This window comes from Leucopleurus acutus, assembly GCF_964270905.1.
Source record: "Leucopleurus acutus genome assembly, chromosome: 13".
In the NCBI taxonomy this organism is placed as follows: domain Eukaryota; kingdom Metazoa; phylum Chordata; class Mammalia; order Artiodactyla; family Delphinidae; genus Leucopleurus; species Leucopleurus acutus.
The window spans coordinates 16,679,044-16,706,046 of NC_139155.1; the positions used below are offsets into that span (position 1 = coordinate 16,679,044).

A 27,003-nucleotide genomic window follows, 5' to 3' on the forward strand; every position below is an offset into this window, starting at 1 on the left:
TGAGTTTCCCCCAACTGGAAGGTAAGTTCCATGGGAGCAGAAACTTGTCTGATCTGTTCCCTGCTGGACCTCCAGTGGCCAGCGCCCTCTCAACAGGAATTCGATAGAGTTGTGGGTTGAATTAGGCAATGCATATAGTGCTTTTGTTATATTCTTTACTGAGTCCTGATCTGAGGGGAGAGGAAAGAGCTGCTGGGGTTCAGGACACGCTACCCCCAAATATGGTACCTTGGCATATGGAAGATCGTAAGTTGAGGGAATTTTTTAAATGGAGGAAGAGGAGGATCACTCTGACCTTCTCCCCTCGCCTTTCTTCCCTGAAACAGGTCCTAAAACTCCCCTGTGAAAGGTGTGTCCCCTGTACCAGGAGGAGGGAAGGCCTTGAGATGGGGAAACTGGAGCCAAGAACTCTGTACAAACAAACCTTGTTAAACTCCCCCTTCTCTTCCTGTTACCTCTTCACCGTTTACCACCCACAGCCCAAACCCTTCGTCTTGTCAGTTCTTCACAAATTTATTGTTTCTGCCTCTAAAAGCTCCCTACTCTGGTCACTTCTTTGGGTCTTCATTCTCTTGCGCAGGCTCCACGTACGTGTACAAATTCAATGGACTTTGTGTGCGTTGCTCCTGTTCATGTGTGCTTGTCAGTTTAATTTCTCCTCCCCCATAGAGCCGTTCTCCGGACAGCCATCTGAACCCCGGGGGAAGGGTCTGAATTATGGTGGCTTCTTGGTGGTCAGCCTGCTGGCACTGTAGCGGCTGTGCTGCTGAAGGGGTTGGGAAGGTGGGGAATAATGTTAAAAGGCCTCCTGCAGGAGCTGTAGGCCAAGGCCACCATGTCAGTGGCTCCTTGTCACCCGTTAAGCTGCAGGGAGCCTGAGCTTCTGGTCACTCTGTGGCTGCCCCCTTTCTGGCCGGGTCATTCCCCACTCCCTGGGCCGCTGCCCCAGTGGGCTGGGAATGCTTCCTCCTTGCCAACCCTGCCTAGCCTTCCCCCAGCATGGGCCTGCTCCCCCCAGCCCCGTGCCAGCGCCCTGCTGTCCTGTCTGCTGCCAGCACCGGGCCTGCTCACTCAGTGGGCCCCAGGAGATGGGAGCGAGGCTGAGGTGCAATGAGGTGGCCCGGTGAAGATGTCTAAGAGGTTCACAGCTAGCGCCAAGGCTCCTACGGCAGAGCAGCAGGCAAAGAGAAGCAATTAAATTGTGATGGGTTTCTTCCCTGACCACAGTCTCCAAGGCTGCTTTTGAGAGAGAAGTTCTTGGGTCTGGTTTTGCACGTTCCCCCCTGCCTGCGTCGAGCAATTCGATTTTTAAAAAAGCAAAACCAACCTGAACAGCCACTGAGTTCCATGGTGGGGGGCAGCTGCTGGGCATTTGCTGGGGACCCCTAACCACCAGTCAAGTGGCAGACGCTATTTTTCCAAGAATTTAATAAAGGGACCTTCACTCTTCATAGATAACGGCAGAGCCATGGAGCTGGAAGCGACTCCAAGACCTTGTCGCTCAGAGTTGATTTCCCCTGGAGGCTTGTTAGAATGCCAGAGTTCCAGCCCTCGCCCCGACTGGCAAATCAGATTCGGCATTTTAACGAGATCCCAGGCGATCTGTGTGCACAGTAACGCACGAGAGGCCCTGCTCTATGGATTACCACGCTTCTGGCTATACATTCCTCCTGGGGAACTCTTAAAAAATACTGAGGGGCTTCCCTGGTGGCGCAGTGGTTGAGAGTCCGCCTGCTGATGCAGGGGACGCGGGTTCGTACCCCGGTCCGGGAAGATCCCACATGCCGCGGAGCGGCTGGGCCCGTGAGCCATGGCCGCTGAGCCTGCGCGTCCGGAGCCTGTGCTCCGCAACGGGAGAGGCCACAACGGTGAGAGGCCCGCGTACCGCAAAAAAACCCCAAAAAACAAAAAACTGATACTCAGGTGCGACTCCCAAGAAATGCTGATTTAATTGGTTAAATGCAATTGATCTAGTCCAATTCCTTTACTTTATATATCACCCAAGACCCGAGTGATCAGGGGACCCATCCAAGTTTCTAACAACTGGTTAGGAGCAAAGCTAGGATTACCCAAGAATCATGTCCCCACAGGGCCCCGGGGTCTCGTCCTGTCACTCACGCATCTCATTCTACCAGGGCCGTCCTCCAAAACAAAATCTGCTAACACACGTGCTGGAGTATAACTCAAAAAGGAGTGATCGTGTGTACTTCCTTGAAAAACAAGAATTCATAGGGGGCCTACAATATACCAGGTACTGTTCAAGACCCTGGGGGTTTTTTGTTTGTTTGTTTTTATTTTAATTTTCCAAAAGCATTGTTTTTGTTTATACAAAGTCCTGCCCACTTCGGAGGCGGGAGGAGTGAGAGGGCTTCTTTTTCAATCCAGGGACCTCCATATTGTTGTTCTGTCCTGACCAAACACACGGGCAAGCGACATCATTTGGTAAACTGACTGCAATGTTTAGTCTCTCTCTGCTAGTGTAACAAGGTGATATCAATCTCTGCTTCTGTAAGAATCCTGAATTTAGGATTTTGGCTGTCACCACTCCAACTTCTATTTCTGAAGGTTTGAAATCAACTGATGGAACAGTAGACGGGCATATAATCACAGTTTCCCCTGTCTGTTCAAATCTCCGATCAAATTTCATCTCCACTTTTTTTTTTTTCAAGGAAGCTGGTTGAGGGAATTCCCTGGCGGTCCAGTGGTTAGGACTCTGCGCTTCCACTTCAGAGGGCACGGGTTCGATCCCTGGTCGGGGAACTAAGATCCCACATGCTACACGGCGAGGCTAAAAAAAAAAAAATAGAAAAAAGAAAGGAAGCTGGTTGACTCTTGCTGCAGTGGCTTTAAACCCACAGTAGTAGCAGCACAGTGAAGTCCCCAGTCTCATGGAGTAGGGATGAGAGGGGGAGTCACACATGAGACAGACCAATAAAGTGTCTGGTGACAAAGAGTAAAGGAAAGCCAGGGAGGGAAGGCGTGTCAGGGGAGGAAAGTACTCTCCAGTGAGCTGCTGGGAGCAGAGATGCGATGGGCAGGAGTGGAAGGGGGGCGTGATTATTACCTGGGGAAGAGTGTTCTCATCAGAGGGAATAGCAAGGGCAGAAGGAAGCCCGGAGGTGGGACTGTGCAAGGTCCTTGTGGCTGGAGAGGGTTGAGGGAGGGGACAGTCGTAGGAGAAGAATCCCAAAGACAAGACTGTTGGGTCTTGGAGGCCACGATCTATGCACGTTGAATCTTATTTTGAATGAGATGCAGACACACAGGAGGGTTTCTAAACAGAGAAGTGATCTCTTCTGGCTTCGTGGTAAAAGGATGCTGCTGGGCTGCTGTGGGGTGAATGTTCTGTCTATAGCGTAGACAGGGCACAGTTGGGGGAGACCTGCAGGCAGCGACTCGGTAATTCAGACAAAAGGTACAGGGGCTTGGTCCACGGTGGTCCTGGAGAAGGTGGCAGGAAGCCAGCAGGCTCTGGATGCATCTGACAGCACCAGATATGCTGCTGCTGGACCGGATGCTGGAGGGGAGTAGAGGACCGACTCCAAGGTGTGCGGCCCGAGCAATCGGCAGAATGGAGCTGCAGATTTTTTTGAGATGAGAAGCGGGTTTGGATGGGAAAATCGAGGTCTGTTTTGGAGCATGCTGGGTATTTAAATAAACTAACAGTATCAGTCCTTCGGAATTCTAAGCTAACTTGCTTTTATGAAAGAGCTCTGGGTCCTCCGAGCCTATGTCCAGTGATACGTTCTTCTCTGTCCTGCTCTCAAGAGGCCATGTCTTTCACAGGTGGATTTGCAGTTTAATCTAGGAGTCTTTGTATTGTCACAATGTCCCTTGAGATTTCTGGGACCCTAGCTGGCTTGGTGGCCTGTTGGTGAGGCGCGTGGGGATTGTTTGCGGCTACGCTTGAGTTTTCTTTGGATAAGAGAGGTCAGTCGTCTGTTAATTAAGCCTGTTGGCAGTGAGGCCATGAAATGTTTTCCTTTCTGAAGTCAGTTAGCTCATTTCTTGTTCAGAGTGTCTGGTTGGTCTGCATTTGGTCCCAGAGGCTCAAAAAGCTGTCAGGGCTTCCCTGGTGGCGCAGTGGTTGAGAGTCCGTCTGCTGATGCAGGAGACGCAGGTTGGTGCCCCGATCCGGGAAGATCCCACATGCCGCGGAGCAGCTGGGCCCGTGAGCCATGGCCGCTGAGCCTGCGCGTCCGGAGCCTGTGCTCCGCGACGGGAGAGGCCACAGCAGTGAGAGACCCGCGTACCGCAAAAAAAAAAAGAAAAGCTGTCAGAAGCTCAGCACTTTTGTGTCAAATGGAAGCCAGGAAACCACTCCCCGGACAAGGCCAGGCTGAGATCCCTCCTCTGCCATCCACTTACTGGCTCCCCTACGTCCTTCGCTAGGTGCCCGGAGCTAACGTTCATTTAGCTCAGCGCTATCTGAGCCCTGACTGCTCATCACAGTCACTTGGGAGGCTTAGAAAACACCAACGGCAAAGCCCTTCACCCTGAGATGCTGCTTAATTGATTTTTTGGGGGGGGGGCCCTGGCACTGGTATATTTTTCCCTCTTTTATTTATTTTTTATTTTTTTTTGCGGTACACGGGCCTCTCCCTGTTGTGGCCTCTCCCGTTGCGGAGCACAGGCTCCGGACGCGCAGGCTCAGCGGCCATGGCTCACGGGCCCAGCTGCTCCGCGGCATGTGGGATCCTCCCGGACCGGGGCACGAACCCGTGTCCCCTGCATCGGCAGGCGGACTCTCAACCACTGCGCCACCAGGGAAGCCCCTCTCTTTTAAATAGATTATTTTTTCGAGCAGTGTTAGGTTCACCGCAAAATGGAGCCGAAAGCACAGTTTCCACATGTACCCGCTGTCCGCAACGCATACTCTCCCGCTGTCTGCGTCCCCCATGAGACTGGGATGTTTGTTACAACTGATGAGCCTCCACTGACACGTCGTTACCAGCCAAAGTCCAGGGTTTACATCAGGGCTCACTCTCGGCATCGTACAACCTACGGGTTTGGGACAATGCGTAGTGACATCTATCCACCAATATAGTATCATACAGAATTGTTTCACCGCCCTAAAAATCTTCTGGCACTGGTATTTTTTTAAAGCACTCCAAGGGATTCTAGGGTTCAGTCAGAGCTGAGAACTACCGATTTAGAGCTTCGTGTGTGCCAGGTCCTGCTTTAAGCACTTTACAGGAGTGAACTCGCATAGTCCTCATGTCACCCCCTGGCGTAGGCCTATTTATTGTCCTGAGCCACTCAGTAGCTTGTCCAGTATAACATGGTGGACGAGCAGCATGTGAACCCAGGCAGGCTTGCCGCTAAGTCTGTCCCTTACCCATTATACACTGTACTGACTTCGTAGCCTGCTTCCCCGATCTGCTCAGAACTGCACCTGAGTGAAGAGGAAAAGTAGAATTTCCCTGGCGCTTCTCTCCTGAGCAGAATTCTGTGCTTCCAACCCACAGCGCCTATCCTTCAGGGCCCTCTCCCCACACAGCTCATTTCTTCTCTGTCCCTTACACACGACCTGCTTGTTCCAGCTCCGATACATCTGCCGGGAATGCCCTCGCCTCGTCCCCATCTAGCCAAAGTCTAATCCTCCCCTCTGGGCTCAGGTTACCCGCTCCTGGCTCCGTTCCCTGAGATCCAGGCCACCCTGACCTCTCCCCTCCAATCCACCAGAAGCGCTCACTGCCTCAGCTGTGCCTTTTGGAATATGATGACACTGGAGTTTGCAAACCACATGCTGCTCCCTGCTTAATACCTGAAAATCTTATCTCTCAGCAAAATTGGTAGCTCCCCCAGGGAAGGAAACAAGTCTTTTTCCACCCATTTTTTTCTCTCCCTTTTCAAGTCCCATGCAGTGTGCCGGGCATATGTGGTCGTAGGTCCAACAGGACACATGGGAGGATGGGGTGTTCCTGCTTAGCAGAGGCCTCAGGAGAGTGGGAGCACACCTTCCTCACCCTGGTACCCTGTGCAATGTGGTGAGCATCTCACAGAATGATTTCCACTCTTCCCTAAATGACTGCTCTGATCTGCTTCCCAGTGAATTGGAGCCTGAGGTCCAAACCCTTCAGTCTGGGATGGAAAATCGTTCACCCTCTGGGCCCTGCCCACCTCCTGGTGGGCAACTCTTCGTCCTCACTGGCCTGGGTCCACCCCACTTTCTGCCTGTGGTTTGGCGTAAATATTAATTGCATCCCTCCTCACTCTCTAAAGCGTCCTGCTTCAACAGTAAATCATGCAGTTGCCCTAACTTTCAGCTCAGCACACCTCCGGCTTCCAAATGAAGCATGGTTTGTTGTTTTCCGTGAGGGCCCAGAGCTTTCCCACCTCCTCTCACCTTTGGCCGTTCCTTCTGCCCGGAGTGATCAGCCCCCTTCCCAACCTCAGGCATGTACCAGCTTTCCTGCCAGAATCCTACTGTGTATTTCCTAGACCTGCTTCAGCTTTCAAGTTCCCAGGACACCATTTTCATGTGCCAGCCCCCTACCCCCAAATTTCTATAATTGGTCTGATTTTTAATGGTTAGCACGTACTGTCCTGTACTGGAGCTGCTTATATAGACACCTCGTTTCCCTTATTGGATGGGGAGCTCCTGAGGCGGGCTTAGGAATTTAACAACTTTATCTTCTATACAGCAGCTAACTCAGTGCCTTACACGTGGGAGATATTTCTTCTTTTTTTTAGTTGTGTAACTTAAGAGAGTCGCATCTTCTTTGGACCTCAGTTCCAAAATCTGTAAAATAAATCATCTCTGTATCAGTCAGGGTCTAACCAGAAAGACAGCAACCAAGCATTAAATGCAGGGTTACACAGGTGATGGAGCCAAACAGGCGGATATATTCCCATATCCTTCACGCTATTTCTGGTTGCTAGTCTGTTCCAGCTATTTGTCTGTTCTTATGGTCATAATCTGTGTGTGTGTGTGTGTGTGTGCTAGTAGTGGTGTAGTATAGTGAAGACAGAGATCTTATAATACTGTTCATTTTTTTTTTTTTTTTTTTTTTTTTTTGCGGTACGCGGGCCTCTCACTGCTGTGGCCTCTCCCGTTGCGGAGCACAGGCTCCGGACGTGCAGGCTCAGCAGCCATGGCTCATGGGCCCAGCTGCTCTGCGGCATGTGGGATCCTCCCGGACCGGGGCACGAACCTGTGTCCCCTGCATCGCCAGGCGGACTCTGAACCACTGTGCCACCAGGGAAGCCCCTGTTCATTTTTATTAGGGGAATTTGCAGCTAAAATACCTAGCTGCAAATTTGTTTTGCATTTGTTTTCCTTTTGATCAATTTCTTGAACCTAATATGGTTTTTGACAGTTTTGTCCAGTTTCATAGTTGCTATTGGAAAAGGGGATTTACTAACTTCTTCCTCTGCCATATCTGGAAGTCCCCATATTCATTGATTTTTGAGTGTTGATCCAGCCTTGTTTTTCTCAGATAACCTCACTTGTTTAGAATGTATACAGTTTTCTAAATATTGTGGATTCGGCTGGCTAATATTTTTAAGGACTTTTGCTGATATTGGGCAGTGAGGTCCCCCAGAGATTAGCATCAGCAGGAAGCCGCCATCCCCTATCTGCAGAGACAAAGGGAGGCGGCAGGGCTACCAGTTCCGGATGGGCCTGTCCTGTAGGACCTGGAGCTACAGGAGGGTAGAAATGCCTGCTAGAAATGCCACCTGAAGCTGGCTTCTCATGTCTTCCCACCCTCCCATCTCCTGCCTTCTTTTGGTCAAATGCAGCAGAAAGCTGGTGGTCCTGGGAGCTGGGGAGATGCAGCCTCCAGGGGCCAACTCTGTGATACAGAGCAAAAGAGGGGACGCGGTGGGCAGAGTGGGTGGGAGGTAGGCAGTCCCTGGAGCAGCACGGCCCAAAGGACCCCTTCAGCTCTCCAGGTGTGCAGCTCAGTACATCTGTCGGATACATAACTAAATGAATTGGTACATGTACAAGGAATCTCCTCATCAGGTTTGAAATATGTCCAGCTGCTTATGGAAAATTTCAAGAAATTCTGTGTGTTTCTAGTGTTGGAATTCTTCCATCTGTATAATAAATATAGCTTTGGGGCATATAAGGGGCTTGCTTATTCCTTTAGTTATTCTGAATAAGTCAATTTATAAAATGGATAGCAGCAGTTAGGCAAGTCATAAAATACAGACACTTAGTGTCAGAAAATATTATGACCCTCACCAGGTGCTGTGACTGCATAGAGGACAAGGATGTCATCATGTAAGTATTTACTGAGCCCAGCCTCTCCCCTTCATGCTGCACGGCCAGGCATGGCTCAGGGAGGGGGCGGGGAGACACTGCAGACTGCTTGTTCCCAGATCTTGTTTTCTTCCACTGGAAGGTGGAATACGTAATGAAATAGAATAATATCTGAAATTCAGAGAGGATTCCAAATCTTACCTCTAGCCAGTAGTTTCAGCTTCCACTCCTATGAACTCTGTCTTCAGGGCTCCTGGCCAGATAGCACAGTTTGAGCGTCAGCAATTTTAACATTGTTGGGAGAGTTTTTTGGGGAGCAGGCAAATGACCTCCAGGAGACAAGAGGGGAAAGGAACAGCGACAGGAGCTGGGCTAATCTGCTTTTCAGTCCAGATGGGGAGTAGTAACTTATTTTATTTGTGCCAGTGGAATCATGAATAAATAAATGTATGAAATAATGCATTTGAAAACACAACACCCTTAGGGGATGATGCCGGTGATGGTGATGATGATGGTGACTGAAGTGTAGGGATTTAAAAGTGTATCCGGCAAGATGGGAATAAAGACACAGACCTACTAGAGAATGGACTTGAGGACATGGGGTGGGACGAAGTGAGAGAGTGGCATGGACATATATACACTACCAAATGTAAAACAGATAGCTAGTGGGAAGCAGCCACATAGCACAGGGAGATCAGCTCGGTGCTTTGTGACCACCTAGAGGGGTGGGATAGGGAGGGTGGGAGGGAGACTCAAGAGGAAGGGGATATGGGGATATATGTGTATGTATAACTGATTCACTTTGTTATAAAGCAGAAACTAACACACCATTGTAAAGCAATTATACTCCAATAAAGATGTTTAAAAGAATAAAATAAAAGTATCCGTTTGGATAGGTCTTTTGCACTGGTAGCTAAAGAAAAAAATGATTTCATGTCTTTAATTGCACTTGTTACATTCTGTTCCCCAACCCCTGTCTTCATGTTCTTATTTTATAGCGTTATTAGTCCTATGGATACTCGCCCTGGGCTCTTAGTTCTCACTCACATTTATAACACTCGCTCACAAGGCACAAAACCATCCTAAGTTGGTGCGATCCCAAGGAACTTCTAGAATTAGCACCCCTCCCCGCCTCCTGCCACCCCACCTCCACCCCAGCATGGATGGAAACCAGCCTCCTCCTTCCCAGGTCAACGTTTGGGTTAGCCCATTGTTTGCGACGATTGTTATCCACTGCTGCAGGCAGCCATGATGTTAAATTATCGCCTCTGAATTTTTTGGACAAATGCCCTCAGGGAAAATATTGTTCATGCTGGGTGAGCTCTGAATCAGGTCACAGAAAGACAGTCTCATGAGTGAGGTCTTCCAGGAAAGCACCAGACAGGTCAAATCGTGATGATTCCCTGGGAATGGGGCTTTGGAGTTGCTCCAACCCGTTCTGCTTCCTTCAGTGGCTGCCAGGCTGCTAATTTTCACTGTGATTGTGGGCTCTTGGTTCCCGAGACTGCCATGGAGCTAGGGATGGGGGGAGAGGACTAGGGCAAGTTAAACTGCAAAAAACTCACTGTTCTTACTGAGATTCAGCCATTTTTTGTTGAATATATGCTACCTACATGGCCTTTGGCTGACGTTTAGAGCTCTGAAAAAGTTGATTCAGACAAATTTCGCCAGTGTTCTTGTTGCTTTTATAAAGGAGGAAACTTCCAGGCGTCCTTATTTCACAGTTTTTGCTGATGCCCTCCATCTTCCACCTCTACCATGCCATTTAGCACAGAATTGACTTACGTCATTATGATAAGTGAATATTTATATTATTTTCTTAATTTAGAAATTTGGAAAACTTGTATCCTTCGTTATAAGCTCGATAGTTTCCCAATAGTTCAAAATTGTTCTTATACAATCAGTAGTAATATTAAGGAATGGGAATCTTTAAAATATTGTATATTGAACCATATTAATATTTGGAGATCTTATGAACCAAGTTTTTCCAAATGACTAATACGTGATGTTACAAAATCATACATGGGTTAGAGATGTATGTAAAATACAGTGCAGACCAATGGACTCTATGTAACAAGTATGAAAAATTCACTGGTATGGTTTCAGATTCCACATTGCAACTAATCTTTGTGTAGTATCAAAGAGGTTATCTGCAATCATATGAAAAGACCATTAAAATACTGCTTCCTTTTCCAACTACATATCTGTGTGAGGACAGAGTTTCCTCATACACTTCAAGCCAAACAATGTGGTGTATCACATTGAAAACAGAAGCAGATACAAAACTCCAGCTGTTTTCTATTAAGCCACATGAAAAAATGTAAAGCAATACCACTCTTCCAATTTTACTTTGTTTTGGAAAAATATGGGTATTTTTCATAAAAATACATTATTTATGCAAACATGTAATGAGTTAATTTTTGTTATTTTTGAAGGGATAAACAAATGTTTTTGATTTTTCTCAGTTTTAATTTTAATATGGTCAACATTGATGGATATAACCTCCATAAACAAACGTCCTTTGAGTGTTCAATTATTTTTGAGGGTTTGAAGGGGTCCTGCTGCCAAAATGTTTGAGAACCTCTGGTTTAGGCTAATTCCAGACGGTTCAAGCTCAGAAGAAGCTCCATCTACTTAAGGTCACATGCATCCCTTTTTCTCTGATATGGAAATGTTTAACTTAGAAAGAACCTAGAGTATTCAGGCAAGATTTTCACAGCAAAGTGGAAGAAGGCTGCTGTCTCCTTCAGGCAAAAGGAAAGGTATGCAAGGAGAGAATGCAATTAATTGTTCAGGGAAATTCTTCCAGGATGGTTTTGCATTCCTGTCAAATCACTGTGGGGCACACTCTGCCAGCATCTTGCAAAGATTCTAAACCCCGATGCTACGTTCATACCATTTCAGCAGGTACCACTGAAATCCCTTTTTTGAACTCCCTTCGTCCTCCTGGACCGCACCATACAGCTTGGCACAGAACTGACCCACAAAATCCTCTGAGAAATTTGCAGTATCTCCCCCTGGTAGATTTTGAGTCATTTTAGAGCTGGACATGATGTCTCCCCCATCTCCCTGACCCTTCTTCAGCTCTTACCATCATATTGGTTCATACTCTTGTTGTCAGTTGACCCATCAAGATGAAAACTTAGAATAGAAAGATTTTATTTGCAAATATGATCTCTCTCTACACGCTATCATTTCCCTTCTCTGAATGTCCGTTTTTTAACAGGATTCACAGAGCCAAGCAACAGAGTCAGAGGCTCTGGTCTCCTATCCGAGCTCCACCACTTACCTACTTTGTCACTTTGGGGAAATGGCTCCTTGGAGCCTCAGTTTTGCAGACAGGGAGCAGCTAGCACACTGTATAATAGAGGAGGTATTCAGCAAAGGCTGGGTTCCTTGCCCGATTTTCTCCACCTCCTTGTTAGGATGTTTAGAGATAATTATTAGGGCATGCCAACCGCAAACCATAACTCTCTCAAAGGCACTTATTAGCCAGTGAGAAGTTAATTATACTTAATCCAGTTCCTTTTCCTCTTTAATGTACTCAGGATGACTTGTAAATCTTATATCCGCTAAAACACACGTTCCATAAAGTCCCACATTACTAAATCATAACACTTCCCGATCTGTTAATCTAGTCATTCAGAAGTTAAGTATATTTAATTCATTTATCTTCTCCATATTTTTCTCAACTTTGTTTTGTTTTCCCTCCTTGATTCTAGAGAATCATCTCTATTTCCTCCTTTATTGCTTTCTTACCTGGTCCTTTGTGCCTCTTGGTCTTGTTTTCCTCTCTTCCTTTTCCTTCTTCCCACGCAAGTTATAGTACCTTCAGGATAACTGGTTTGTCCAGCAGAGGGATCATGGCCTGGATAAATCAGGAAGTCACAATTGGGATTTTCTAGTAGCCCATGGTGCTGTTTCACACCCCTTGTAAGCTCTCGACTGAGGCCAGATCTCCAAGAGCTAATCAAAAAGGGGCAGAAAGGGAATGACGTGGGCAATGTGAAACTCATGCAAAAGTCATTTTCTCTTCATGCCTCCCTCAGCTTTAATTGAAGAGACCTAAGCCTAATTAATGGTGATGAGGATGAGGGTGTCTCCAAGGGTGGATCAAGGACAGTTTGTAGCAGAATGCATCTGGGAACTTGAAAAGTAAATTCTTAGGCCCTTTACTCAGATTCTGATTCAAGAATTTTGAATGGAGTTCCTTGATAATTCTTCTTCATACTTCTTGAGAACCAGCGATAACCTGATCTTAGCACTGCCTCATCCTTTCTTTTTTTTTTTTATTAAGTTATATTTGACCTACAACACTGTGTAAGTTGAAGGTGTACAATATATTGATTTGATACGTTTATATTGCAATATGACTGCCATAGTAGCGTTAGCTAATACCTCTCTCACATCACGTAATTATCATTTTAGCACTTTTACATTCTTACAGAGTACATGTGGCATAAAATTTCTGCTTTACAAAGTCCTTTCACATTGATTTTTTTTTTCATTTGAACCTCAGAATAACTTTGTGAAATAGACAGGAGCAGGTACTGTTTCCCCTGGAAATTTGCCCTAAATTTTAGTCTCCCCAGGCTGTTGGTCAGGGCAAATCCAGAGATTAGCTTTGGGTCAGGCTTGGCCAACCTCGGCCACCCCTGAATGTCTTCTACTTGGGAACCAAGTTACCAAAAGAAACAAGGTATTAATAAAATTGGAATCAGTCTATGATTTCTGAAAATGAGGCCTATGTGAGCAGGCGCCCAACGACTGAGGGCTTACGAGCACATGAGCTCAGGAGACAGTGAGGTCCCTCCAGTAAGGAAGAGAGAGGATAAGGAAGACGGTGTCCCGTAGCTGTAAGCGTCTAACACTGACCCTCCTGGGTTAGATGTTTGTGCATCTTTTACGTGCACCAGTCAGTAAAGGTCTGAGCATCATCTCTAAGTCTGAGCCAGACCCTCAGCTCCTGCCTTCTGAAAGTGGTTGCCTCTGAGCTGGGTAATACATAGCGTGAGATCAGCAGTGTTACAATTACAATGAGGTCCAGTGAGATAAATAAGAATGCAAATATAAAGCAAGTATAACAAGTTTTTATTGGGACTGCAGAGCCTGGATAAGGGTCTTAATGGTAAAGGTCAGCAAAGCAGGTCGGGCTCCAGGCTCCATGTGGCTCCAGTCAAGAAAGGGAGGAGCCACCGAGCACCATCCCTCGTGGAGCAGGGAGGGAGAGCAGGCTTGGTGGGATCCAGGATTCGGTTTCTTCCCTGCTGGGCCAAAGCCAAACACCTGGCAGGTCTTGGTCAGGATGGCATGTGGACATTGGTTTCCAACCAGAGGGGTTCATGGCTGTGATTTAGGCTTTAGAATCATGTTAAATTAAAGAGGAAATGGCACTATGCTTCATACACATCCTAGTATGGTATCATCTATACAGCCTCCTGGCAAGAACCATGCCTTCTTAGCATGGTCTTAAAAAGAGTTACTGCTTATACTATTCCACTACAGGAGTTAGAGTACTTTAGTTATTTGTGTATAATACCTTACTCCAGAAAGTAATGCTTTTTCAAACTCCCATAACATAGAATGACTTAAAATAAAAGGAGAGAAGACGAAACTAGAATATAAAACGTTTCTCCATTCATCTGAGTAATTCATAGCATTTTCAGCTTGGGGTAAGATCGTGAAGAGTCTTAAGGGAAACTGCTGAGCATCTCAGCCAGTTGCCTCTGACCACAAACCCCTTCCTAGGGGAACCACAGATCTCCTTGAGTGTGCAGGAAAACCACGGTCATTTTCTGTGTGTGCCATGAGGCAAGAAATGTAGGCATGCAAACTTACCTGTATCTTCTCTTCATCCTAGCGGTACCCAAAATGACGCTGCTATTTATCAAATCTCTGCTAAAAACTGTTTGGGGTTGATCTGCGGCTCTGCAGTGAAGATCCATTGAAGTGGAGCTTCAATCCACGGAAGCGGAGTGTCCGTCAGAGAATCAACAGCTCTCTCTTAACCCGAAAGATGACAGGAACACAGTTTGCAAACGTGAGACCTGTGAGCAGGAAAGCACACATCAAACTGATGAGAAAGAGCATCCTATAAGGAAGAAGAAAGTATCGCCTCGGGTCCTCCCGCATCAGCTGACTCCGCCTCCTCCAAATTCAATGGTGCGTGTTCACTCCAGCTATTGGCTGATAATGCCCTTGGTACATCCAGTTCTGAAAATCCCTTGGATGTTAAAGACATGAGGCAAACTGAAGAGGCTCGTGATCCCGACAACACAGAGGACGTTGCAGAGGGGTTGCTTTGTTCTAATTCAAGTAATATTCCCGATAAACAAGATGTGTGTGGCCACAGGACAGTGCATTCCGAACTATCAAGGTTAATGGATGGTGCCTTAGACACCAATGGCCCGAATGAAGAAGTCTTCAACTCTAGTCATCAAAATCCCACAGTACAGAAATCCATCAGCTTTAGCCTGCCGCTGATGGAGGTAGCCTCATCCACTTCCCCAGGTGACAGGGCCACGGGCAACAAGACTGTCAGCTGCCCGCCTTCCAGCACAGACTTTGACAGTGATTATGAACTCTGCTCAGAGATAACCCTAACCTACGCCGAGGAGTTTTCAGACAATGACCTGGAGTATCTGGAATGTTCCGACATCATGACAGATCACTCTAATGCAATTTGGCAAAGGGACCTGCAGGGGACTGAGCGTGTTTTTTTATTAGAAAGCGATGACGAAGAGATGGAATTCAGTGAGTGTTGCCTGGGTGGATGTGAGCATTTCCTCAGTGAAATGGGTTGTGAGCCTCTGGTGTCGGATGACACCGGGCCTATGGATGCCACCGCTGGCCTCTGTGGTCATCACTCACCATCCCAAGAAGTGGAGGTACGGAGCAGCCTAGCCTCCATGCACAGTGCCTCATCCCCGCAGACAGGGATGACCCTGCCTGTGGGACCTCACCAGGATGGAACGTCTATGGTGACAGACCAGGGGAGATATAAACCACCCACTGCCCCTGAAGCTGCTGAAGATGGCTATCCAGGAATTCAAGGGGAAACCAGAGACGGCCACCAGGCAGGAAAGGAATTTGCCAGTGACAATCTGCTAAACATGGATAAAGCAGTAACAGAGAGAGAGAGGAAGCACTTATCTGGTGAGTTGGGAAAATCAGGGATGAACCAGTGTTTGGAGACTGTGGCTGAGAAAAGAGTAGGGGGGAAAGACTCATTGAGCCGGAGGGGCTCAGAGAAACCTGCCAGGGCGAGGCGACCGGGGATTAAGGGAAAAGCCAAGAAGCTGAACCCCAACCTGGAAGAAGGGGCAACAGAAGCCCCCCTGAATCGCCTGTATCCCAGAGGACCTGGGAAGCACCCACTAACCCCACGTGACAAAAGAGAGAGTTCCCATGCCAAAGCAGAAGCGGCTGGTTTGAATTCCCAGCTCCATGCAGGAGGCTGTGCTACTCCACCCCAAGCAGAGCAAGAAGCAAACATCCTGCAGGCTCCACCAGGCTCACTCTCCAAAGAAGGGAGCTTGGACTTGCAGGGAGAAGGAGTGTGGGTTACAAACGCACTTGAAACAGGCAGGGTTCCAGACTGGAGTGATCATCCTCAGGTAAGACTCCTCTTTTAAAAAATTATAAGCTAAAATGTATTTGTGCGTGTGCACGTGTGTGTATGTCCCTTCCCTTCACATTCACAACTGCTGTTCCACAATGTGCATCAAAATGGTTCTTCCAGTACCATCAGGGTACTTGTGAATGACAGGGGCTGCTGCTGGGAAGGAAATCTGGTTTTGAAAAAAGGGCCAGATAAACCCTAAGCCATCCTAATTATAGCGAAAGACAGATAGAAGTAAGAGGCACTAATAGGATTCTGGACAGCTGGACAAAGAAATTTGATATTTTGTCTACTGCGTGTGTTTTACCAGGCAATGTCACCATTTAGAAAGTTTTTAAGCAAATGTTTTGGGTGTAGCTTGTAAAAAAAAAAAAATCAAAACATTCTTTTTAGTGATGTTTCGGGGCAGTTTGAAAACTGGTAAGTGCTGGGTTTTATCAGAATTCGTAGTAAGAATGAAAGATTTCTGTGTGTCTAAATGATTTGCAGGATTCACTTGATGCTGGAGAAAGTGGATAAAGTAGATTTTGCTGTGCTCAAAAATCAAAGTAGGTTTTTGAACGAATGTCTGTTTTATTTTATTTTTCTTAGACCACAAAGTATTAAAGAGGCTAAGAAAACACAACAGGAAGCCAAAAAAAAAAAAAAAGTTTTACTCTATTACTGATGTGGGGGTGTATTTGAAAAAGATGCAATTGAATTAATGGGAATAATTAATGTACAAATATGTTATGCTTGATATATGAACTTATTATATTTATAATTTTAAAGGGTTCCAAATGGGCTTTGAACTGATGCTCTGCTATGACCAAGATTTGGTTGTTGGAAGTAAATACCTAAGAAAAGTTATTTATCAATTATTTTTACTCAGCCTCTGTTCTCCCTTCTCCCAACTTTGTGGTTGGGACCTAGTATTGTCTTTATAGAAGCCTAGGTATACTCCAAAGAAAATTAAGTATTCCCAAATGCATTCAAAGTTATTGAACTCCCTTTGTGAAAAAGTAAAAATTTAATATGTTGATTTCTAAAGACCCATAGATAAAATAGCCTAAAAATCTAAAAATCTCCAGATCCAGGGTAGTTTTTTCCTGAGGAAATTGTTCTGTTCCACGGGCCAAATTAGCCGTATAAAGGTCACATTTATACTTTACTTCTTTGCAGGAGTGCCAGCTTTATCCTTTTTGGTTGTTTAACACACCGATGACCACAGATTCATGCCCAAGAGGAGTTTATAGAGGCGATTTGGCCAAAAAGTAATACAAAATTAAGTTATAATGTAAATTTTTCCATGTCAATAAATACAGCATTTCCCTTTCTACTCATAAAATGCTCTTCCTGACTCAGCTAAGTGCCTTTTCACAGTCGTTTATCCATGTTGAGCGTTTCACTGGGCAAATTGCTTCAATTATTAAAGGTTGAGTGTGGAGCAAGGGGAAGTGGGGAGCAAAGTGGCCCAAAAAAAGTAAGTGAAGGAGAGGGGGCTATTGACAATGTTAGTTTTAGACCCATCACTGTGGGAGGCAATGCCTAGCTCCCTCAGCTGACAAAAGTTGAGAGGCGCTCAAGGAAGGAGCCCCCTTTGTCATCCTGAATTCTGAGATGGAGAGCCCTGGGGACCAGGAAGCTCACTTGTTTCCTGGCAACGCAGTGAAATAGAAGGGGCGGTCCCTGGGACACTCTTGTCTCTGCCAAACTTCTAATGGGACTCTTGCTCACACAGTCACACATTCATGGATGCACACCTACCTTGCCAGCTATCAGCTCAAGGTCCCATCTGTGGTTTCACACATGACCAAGGCAATTATCTCAGGACCCTGAACATGAATTTTTAGAAAGCTTGCATTCTGCAGATAGAGGGCCATTTCTCACTCTGCTGTTCTCAGTAGCAGAGTCGACCTCTCACTCAAGGGACAATGTGAGTAGAAGCTATATATGAAATAGTTCCGTGTAGCCCCAAGTTAGAAATAGGATCTCTGTACCTGTGGCATTTATTGACCCTTAAGTAAAGCAGGAACGTTCTGCCACAGGTATAGTGGCATAGTGAGTGCAGATTTCTTTTACCCATGCAAAAAGTTACTCTCTAACTGTAGGAGATGTCTGTATTTCTTACACATGTACGCAGCATAGCCACATTTACAGGAAATGGCTAAATATCATTGCACATGTGACACCAAAGCATTAGGGGTCATTGGGAACTAAATCAAATATTTTATAATATTGCTAAAGAAAAAAAAAGCCAGCCCAAGATTGGTGAATCTTTCCATAACTAAGTCAAAAGACATTTAAAATATTTATTCTCAGACATCTGAGGCTCGTGGGAACTTAAAATGGGTTAAAAATCCTTGGTTGAAGTTAACATTAATAAATTTGCCCTCTCCTGACTCTTGCCTGATTCACTTCCTTGAAGGTGACTAGCAGTAGAAACAGTGACCAGCATCTTATCTTTTAGTATTTTCTCTTCATCTGTGTATTGCTTTTAGCATGCTGAGAAAAATTCCGTATCTCTAATTCTACGTTACAAGAACAAGGCAAACGTGTAGACTAAACTGAATCCAGGAGTCCTTACTTGCTGTCTTCCTTTCCCACTCTAACAAGGCAAAGCCATCTTGTTCTGATTTGTCTCGAAATGGTACTTACCCAGGCTAAGACTGAAAAGCCCCCAGTTGCTCTACATTTATGGAAGATTCCTAAATTCATCCCAGTTTGGGAGTGGAAAACAGAAAGGGTACCCCAGGCTAACTTGAATCATCTTCAAGGGTCACACTGCCAATTGTTCACCTTGGTTCTGATCTTACTTTCTTGATCCAACTCAGAGGCAGCGCCGGCCAGTCTGCCCCTCTTAAGTTTCCTTGTAGCCACACTGGGGTAAGATCATCCTCACTCTTAAATCAGAAGTACTGTGTCTGTCCTTCTGCATAGCTGCCCAGCTTCACCCCAGAGAGATTTGCATTGCTCTTTGGGATCATGGGAACTCAAGTGTACGGTATGGAAATGTATTCTTAGGTTCTGATAGTTAAGAATCTTCCTGACCAGGAATCAGCATAAAGGGTGAGCTCCATGATGGTAGTGAGTTCGGTCACTGTTTTGTTCACTGAAATGTCCCAAGTCCTTGGAATAGTACTGGTCACGTAATAGGCACTCAATAATTGAATGAGTAAATAGCCATATGGTACTAGATAACTAGATTGAGTCCTCTCCCTTTTTTTCTTGATGAGTCTGGCTAAAGGTTTGTCAATTTTGTTTATCTTCTCAAAGAACCAGCTTTTAGTTTCACTCATCTTTGCTATTGTTTTCTTCATCTCTATTTTATTTATTTCTGCTCTGATCTTTATGATTCCTTTCCTTCTACTAACTTTAGGTTTTGTTTGTTCTTCTTTCTCTAGTTGCTTTAGGTGTAAGGCTAGGTTGCTTGAGACTTCTGTTTCCTGAGGTAAGATTGTATTGCTATAAACTTCCCTCTTAGAACTGCTTTTGCTGCGAATTCCAGGTATAGTCATGTATGATTCTAATATTCATTGGTCTCAACTACTTTATGGCCTTCATTGTCATAAGTACATTCCTTGGTTCCCCTCATATACCACCGTTCCACTAGGAAATTGCTACCCATTGCTCTTCTGGCCCTGGGGATGGATTGGTTTATGCTAAACTGACCACACTTTGCATTCGGCTTCCTTGAATGCTGGGAATTCAGATACAACCTTGGCCTTGTTGGTGGCTTATCAGCTCTCACAAATTGCTAACTAGATCCAGGAAGATCTTACCACATCCCCCTAGCATTCAAGACCTTCCACAATATTGCTTCTGTTTACTTCTGAGAGGCAAAGCAGACGTACACGCTGGCTACCTTACCTGGAAAAGGAAGACTTTTCTCAGCATGTGTTTTTTCCATCTTCTGGTCTGGAACGCCATCACTCAGCTTGTTGCTAGCTCAGCTCACCTACTCCTTCAAGGCCAAGGTGCAGGTCCTTCAAATTGTACTTCCCCTGAAGCACTTTACTCATCCCTAACTATGATTTCTCCTTCCAGAGAAACAGCATGCTTGTCCTCATTCATTGTATAGTGTGGTGAGCTCTGGACCTGAGTTTGGTTCCTGCCCTACTGCTTTCTGACTCTGTGCCCTGGGAAAAACTACTTAAGCTCTCCCAGCCCCAGTTTCCTCATCTAAAACAAAATAATAATAATAACAATAATAATAACAACCACCACCACCTCACAGAGTGTTGTACGGGTTAAATGCTCAGCACAGTACCTATTATGCAGTTAACATTTAATAAGTATTTTCATTTTTCAATTTATTATTTACCTTCTTAATCCATATGTCCTTTCTCCCCATATCAGCCTCCTTTTGGCTGGCTACAAGAGGATTTAATACCTTTTTTTAATTGAAATTTTTAATGAGATATTGTACGTGCACATATAGTTGTAAGAAATGAGACAGAGAGAGCACTGTACACCGTGCCCAGCTTCCCCCGATGGTAACATTTGGCAAAACTATAGCATAATTTTCACAACCAAGACATTGACATTGATACCATCTGTTGATCTTATTCAGATTTTCCCAGTTTTACTTGTGCTTCTGTATGTGTGTATGTATGTGTGTGTAGTAAGATCTATAGAAATGTGTCACTTGTGTAGGCTCATGTGATAAATGTGGTAGGAAAGTTCATTTAAGTGCAGCCGAGTAGCTAGGCAGGCAGTGTAATAACACGGTATACGGCAGCTTGAAATGTGCATGGCCACCCAGTGACAGGTAGACACAGGTCTCCAGAAAAATTCTTTTAAAGCATAGGAAAATATAAGCTGATAATCTAAACCTTCTTGCAATATAGTTTTCATATCTGGGACAGAACAATCTGAGATTCGAATTCATCTGCATAATAAAATGCATCAGCCCAAATAACAACTGTTAGCACTGACTCAGGAAGGCGGGTGAGCCAGCTCTCTGCTGATGATGGGAAGGGCCGAAGTTTATAATCACTCATCTCTCAGAACGTGGCAGTCACGCCTCTTGTCAGCACTACTCCACGGCTGACCCAGGGAGTAACACAAACGTTTGTTTTGTTTTTAATCACAAAGCCCACTGTGCCACTTCTGCCTAAACCCATTACCATCCTGGACCTGCATGATTACTGCTCACTGCAGGTGTTGTACTCAGTCGGTATTAAATAACCAACGGCCGGCCATCATCAAAAAATCTGCAAACAGTAAATGCTGGAGACGGTGTGGAGGAAAGGGAACCCTCGCACTGCTGGTGGGAATGTACATTGATACAGCCACTATGGAGAACAGTATGGAGGTTCCTTAAAAAACTACAAATAGAACTACCATACGACCCAGTAATCCCACTATTGGGCATATACCCTGAGAAAACCATAATTCAAAAAGAGTCATGTACCAGAATGTTCACTGCAGCTCTATTTACAATAGCTGAGACATGGAAGCCACCTAAACGCCCATCGACAGATGAATGGATAAAGAAGATGTGGCACATATATACAATGGAATATTAGCCATAAAAAGAAACGAAATTGAGTTATTTGTAGTGAGGTGATAGACCTAGAGTCTGTCATACAGAGTGAAGTAAGTCAGAAAGAGAAAAACAAATACTGTATGCTAACACATATATATGGAATCTAAAAAAAAAAAAAAGGTCATGAAGAACCTAGGGGCAGGACGCGAATAAAGATGCAGACCTACTAGAGAATGGACTTGAGGATATGGGGAGGGGGAAGGGTAAGCTGGGACAAAGTGAGAGAGTGGCATGGACATACATACACTACCAAATGTAAAACCGATAGCTAGTGGGAAGCAGCCGCATAGCACAGGGAGATCAGCTTGGTGCTTTGTGACCACCTAGAGGGGTGGGATAGGGAGGGTGGGAGGGAGGGAGATGCAAGAGGGAAGAGATATGAGGGTATATGTATATGTATAGCTGATTCACTTTGTTATACAGCAGAAACTAACACACCATTGTAAAGCAATTATACTCCAATAACGATGTTAAAAAAAAAAAAATCAACGGAAGCTCGTTAGTACCTACAGCCTTGCTACTCACCTTGTGGTCTGCAGACCAGCTTGGCAGAATGCAAAATCTCAAGCCCCGCCCCAGTCTTGCTGAATCAGAATTTGCAATTTTAGCCCAATTCTTAGGAGATTTGTATGCACACTAAAGTTCCAAAAGACCTGGTCTGCAAGAAGAGATCTTTCCCACTGAGACCCTAAGGCAATGGTCTCAACCCTGCTGTACCTGGGATCACCTGGGACCTTAAACCATTCTGATGCCTGAGTACCGCCCCCGTCCCTCACTCCCCCTACAAGATTCTGATGTAATTTGTCTGCAGTGTGGCTCGGGCACTGAGGGTTTTAAAAGCTCCCAAATGATTCTCTGAACCTCTAAGATTGAGAATCTTGGCTGTGCTTTAGAACCATCCCTGGTTTTCTAAATATACAGGTGCCCAAGCCCCACCCCCAGAGGTCCTGATTTTGGTGGTTCTAAGACCCTCAGGGAGTGGAATGCAAGTGTCACCCTGGGGGTTCCAGGTCCCACACTGGCAGAGCAGGGCCACCTTTCCTGAGAGGTTGTGCCCCTCACGAAAGCGCTCCCTCAAGGATACTGGAGCCCCTCGCACCTGATTTTCTGCAATCTTAGCCAAGGAACAAAGCGCCAGGTTATTCAATACTACTTTTCAAATCAAGGTAGTGGGCGTTCTCCACGTGTAAGTTGTTTCTGCTCTGGTACGGTATATGCATTCCCGCAACACCTCACATTCTGCAAAGTCACAGTCCCCACAGCTTCTGGGGAAAATAGTATTCCCCGCAGGTTACTTCATAAACAGGCCATTTAAAAACTAGAGACAAAAGCAAAAAATGAATGCAAGAAGTTCACTTGGACCACCCAGGGAGGCGGCTCAGGTTGCCTGAGGGCCACCACAGCAGAGATTAAATATACACAAGGTCATTGAGTGGAAGTGCTGGCAGCCCTTTAGTCAGAGCAGCTGGAGGCCGAGATGCGAAAACAGAAATGGGTCTCTGTGGAGCCGTCTGTGAAGCTGGGCCTGGGAGGTGCCGCGTGCCTTCAAGTGACCCAGGCCTGGAGTGTGCCTCTTAGGAGCACTGGGGCAGGCTTCATTTTTTTTTTAATTTATTCTTTAATTGAAGTCTAATTGATTTACAATGTTGTGTTCATTTCTGCTGTACAGCAAAGTGACTCAGTTATACCTATATTTTTTTCAGATTCTTTCCCATTATAGTTCTCACAAGAGATTGAATATAGTTCCTGTGCTATACAGTAGGACCTTGCTGTTTATCCATTCTATGTGTAAGAGTTGGCATCTCCCAACCCCAGTTCCTCAGTCCATCCCTCCCCCACCCCCCAGGCTTCAGTTTTAATTTTATTAAAATATGACTACAAAGGGTCCCTGCTGCCAATGCAAAAGCTGAGTTAAAGGCTATTCCCTTTCCTGCTCAAGATTCTATAGTTTACTCCAGCTATTCAGGGGCCCTTAGCCTAGGAAATATTGCCCATGAGCCAATGCAGCATCTACGTTATACTGATGTCATTCCCTAGTAACTGATTTCATTGGGCTACCTCATTACAGAACACGTGTTACAGAGTCCCCCCTGTGCTACGGGGGCACAAAGGCCTGCTGCTCAGGGGCTCCAAGGCCTCAGGGCACTGCCTCCAAGTGGGGGCCGGGATGATTTGCACTGGGAATCACCTGCTAAGGTGCTTGTTTAAAGATACAGATCTCTGAGTTTTACCCAAGACTTGTTGTATCTGCACCTTTAATTAAGTGATTCTTAATTAATTAAGTGATCACTTTAATTAAGTGATTCTCCTGAGCAGAATTTAAGCCATGGGCTTAACTAGAATGAGACCTGGTGTGAATACTACAACTTGAGGCATCCCTGTAAAGAATCGCAGGATTTTGGAAACAACGGGCAGTTTAGGGCTTGTCAAGTGTAACCCCTTTGCCCTAAGAGGAAAAAAACCTCATGACTTGGATTTTTCTCTGGTTTCTAGTTGGCTTGCTATAAATGCAGCTTGGGCGTCACCTGTCCAGCCACTGAAATAAATACAGATCCTGATTTATTGTAACTAATCCAAAACAGGTGTACCATCTACAGCTGAGTTTTATTTTGAGGAGTAGGGACGGGACAAGAATCTGGGTGGCAGCAGGAGAGGCTGGTGAGAGGAGGGTCCTTGGGCTGCGAGGATGAGTTTTAGTCCCTGTAGCGAATCTCTCATCACTGCCTTGGGTGGGAGCTGAGTGCCAGAGACATGCCTTATTGGTCTTTTTTTTTTTTTTTGCTATGACTGAAAGTGAACTTGCTTCACTGAAAAGGGACCGAAAAAATATTGGGTTACCCAACCATCTATCAATACGAACGCTAAAGCTGTGGTAATCAGAACAGTGCGGTAGTAGCCCCAAACAGATAAGTAGATAAACCAAAGTGAGTTGAGAGAACAGAATCAGACCTAAGAATATATTGGAATTTGGTTTAAGATAGAAATAGCCAAGTTTTAGGGAAGAAGCAAAATCTTCAAAGTTGACACAACTAGCCATCCGTGTGGGGAAAAAAATAAGACCAATGGACCTCAAATAAACTCCAGATGGATCTTTTTTAAATTAATTAATTAATTAATTAATTAATTTATTTTTGGCTGCATTGGGTCTTTGTTGCTGCACACGGGCTTTCTTTTGTGGCGAGCGGGGGCTGTTCTTTGTTGCGGTGCACGGGCTTCTCATTGCGGTGGCTTCTCTTGTTGCGGAGCACGGGCTCTAGGTGCGCGGGCTTCAGTAGTTGTGGCGTGAGGGCTTCGGTAGATGTGGCTCATGGGCTCTAGAGCGTAGGCTCAGTAGTTGTGGCTCATGGGCTTAGTTGCTCCACAGCATGTGGGATCTTCCCAGACCAGAGCTCGAACCCGTGTCCCCTGCATTGGCAGGCGGATTCTTAACCACTGTACCGCCAGGGAAGCCCCAGATGGGTCTTTGAGTTAAATATAAAAAACCCAAACTATAAACTACTGGAAAAAGTATTGGAAACTATTTTTATGACCTTGAAAGCCACAAGATCTTCTTGGGATATAAAGAACATCAACAACAACAACAAAAACAAAGAAAAAATATGACAGTTTTGATTACATCAAATTAAAAATTTTATATAACAAAAAATACTATGAACAAAATTAAATGAAAGTGACGCACCAGGAAAAATATGTCAAACATGTAAGAGACAAAGATTAATTTCCAAGGCATATAAAAAACAAATAGATAAGAAAAGTACCCTTAACAACTGAATTTTAAAAAAGGTAAAAGTAAATAAATATGAAGTTCATAGAAGAGAGAATCTAAGTGGTTATTAAACATATGAGAAGATGTACAATCTTGTGAGTAATTAGGAAAATATAAATTTAAAAGATGTAACATTTCCACCCATCAGACAGACAAAAGATTTAAAGGATGATAACATCAAGTTATTGAGATTATGGAGAAATGGGTTCATTGCCAGCAAGAATGTAACTTGGTGGTATCTTTTAACACGAAGAAGGGCAGCAGTGTCACTTTTCGGTATCTACTCTCAAGAAGAGCTTACACACGGGCCCCAGGAGGGCTGTGTACCATAATATGTTTTGCAGAATTGTTTGTCTAAGGAAACATTTATGCAGAAACAGCTAAATAAAATGTGGCCTGTTCAGATGCTGGGCATCTCAAAACATAATATAAAGAGAAAGGTATAGTGCAGCATGATCCATGGAACATGATACCATTCATGCCCTCCAGACTAATCCAGAATAGTGTATGTTCTTATACATACATATATATATATACATAAAATTATTTTTTTAAGTCTGGAAGGATACACACCAAAATGATAATGATGACTAACTCCAGGGAGGGAAATAGGAATATTGCATTCAGAAGGGTGATTAGTAATGTAACATTTTAAAAGGAAACTGTATTCATTTATTACCTGCATTATTGAAAACTAGTGGTTTTTTGAATTTAACTTAATTTTATTTTTTTTTACATCTTTATTGGAGTATAATTGCTTTACAATGGTGTGTTAGTTTCTGCTGTATAACAAAGTGAATCAGCTATATGTATACATATATCCCCATATCCCCTCCCTCTTGAGCCTCCCACCCTCCCTATCCCACCCCTCTAGGTGGTCACAAAGCACCGAGCTGATCTCCCTGTGCTATGCAGCTGCTTCCCACTAGCTATCTATTTTACATTTGGTAGTGTATATATGTCCATGCCACTCTCTCACTTCGTCCCAGCTTACCCTTCCCCCTCCCCGTGTCCTCACGTCCATTCTCTATGTCTGTGTCTTTGTTCCTGTCCTGCCCCCAGGTTCATCAGAACCATTTTTTTTTTGTTTTTTTTTGTTTTTTTTTTTTTGCGATACGCGGGCCTCACACTGTTGTGGCCTCTCCCGTTGCGGAGCACAGGCTCCGGACGCGCAGGCTCAGCAGCCATGGCTCACGGGCCCAGCTGCTCCGTGGCATGTGGGATCTTCCCGGACCAGGGCACGAACCCATGTCCCCTGCATCGGCAGGCGGACTCTCAACCACTGCGCCACCAGGGAAGCCCCATCAGAACCATTTTTTAAAAAAGTTTTAGATTCCATATATATGTGTTAGCATACAGTATTTGTTTTTCTCTTTCTGACTTACTTCACTCTGTATGACAGACTCTAGGTCCGTCCACCTCACTACAAATAACTCAATTTCGTTCCTTTTTATGGCTGAGTAATATTCCATTGTATGTATGTGCCACATCTTTATCCATTCATCTGTCGATGGACACTTAGGTTGCTTCCATGTCCTGGCTACTGTAAATGGAGCTGCAATGAACATTTTGGTACATGACTCTTTTTGAATTTTGGTTTTCTCAGGGTATATGCCCAGTAGTGGGATTGCTGGGTCATATGGTAGTTCTATTTGTAGTTTTTTAAGGAACCTCCATACTGTTCTCCATAGTGGCTGTATCAATTTACATTCCCACCAACAGTGCAAGAGTGTTCCCTTTTCTCCACACCCTCTCCAGCATTTATTGTTTCTAGATTTTTTGATGACGGCCATTCTGACTGGTGTGAGGTGACACCTCATTGTGGTATTGATTTGCATTTCTCTAATAATTAGTGATGTTGAGCATCTTTTCAT

The 27,003-nt window shown here is 45.0% G+C and overlaps 1 protein-coding gene across 1 annotated transcript in view; it reads left to right on the forward strand.

Annotated features, from left to right (window-relative positions):
• The window catches only part of ALPK2 (alpha kinase 2), a gene marked incomplete at both ends in the record, with an annotated part of 115,820 nt that overhangs the window by 15,038 nt on the left and 73,779 nt on the right, over positions 1 to 27,003 (forward strand). The window contains 3 exon segments of the mRNA XM_082853600.1: positions 14,073 to 14,145; positions 14,150 to 14,300; positions 14,303 to 15,828. Of these exon segments, the coding sequence (XP_082709726.1) occupies positions 14,073 to 14,145; positions 14,150 to 14,300; positions 14,303 to 15,828 (1,750 nt within the window).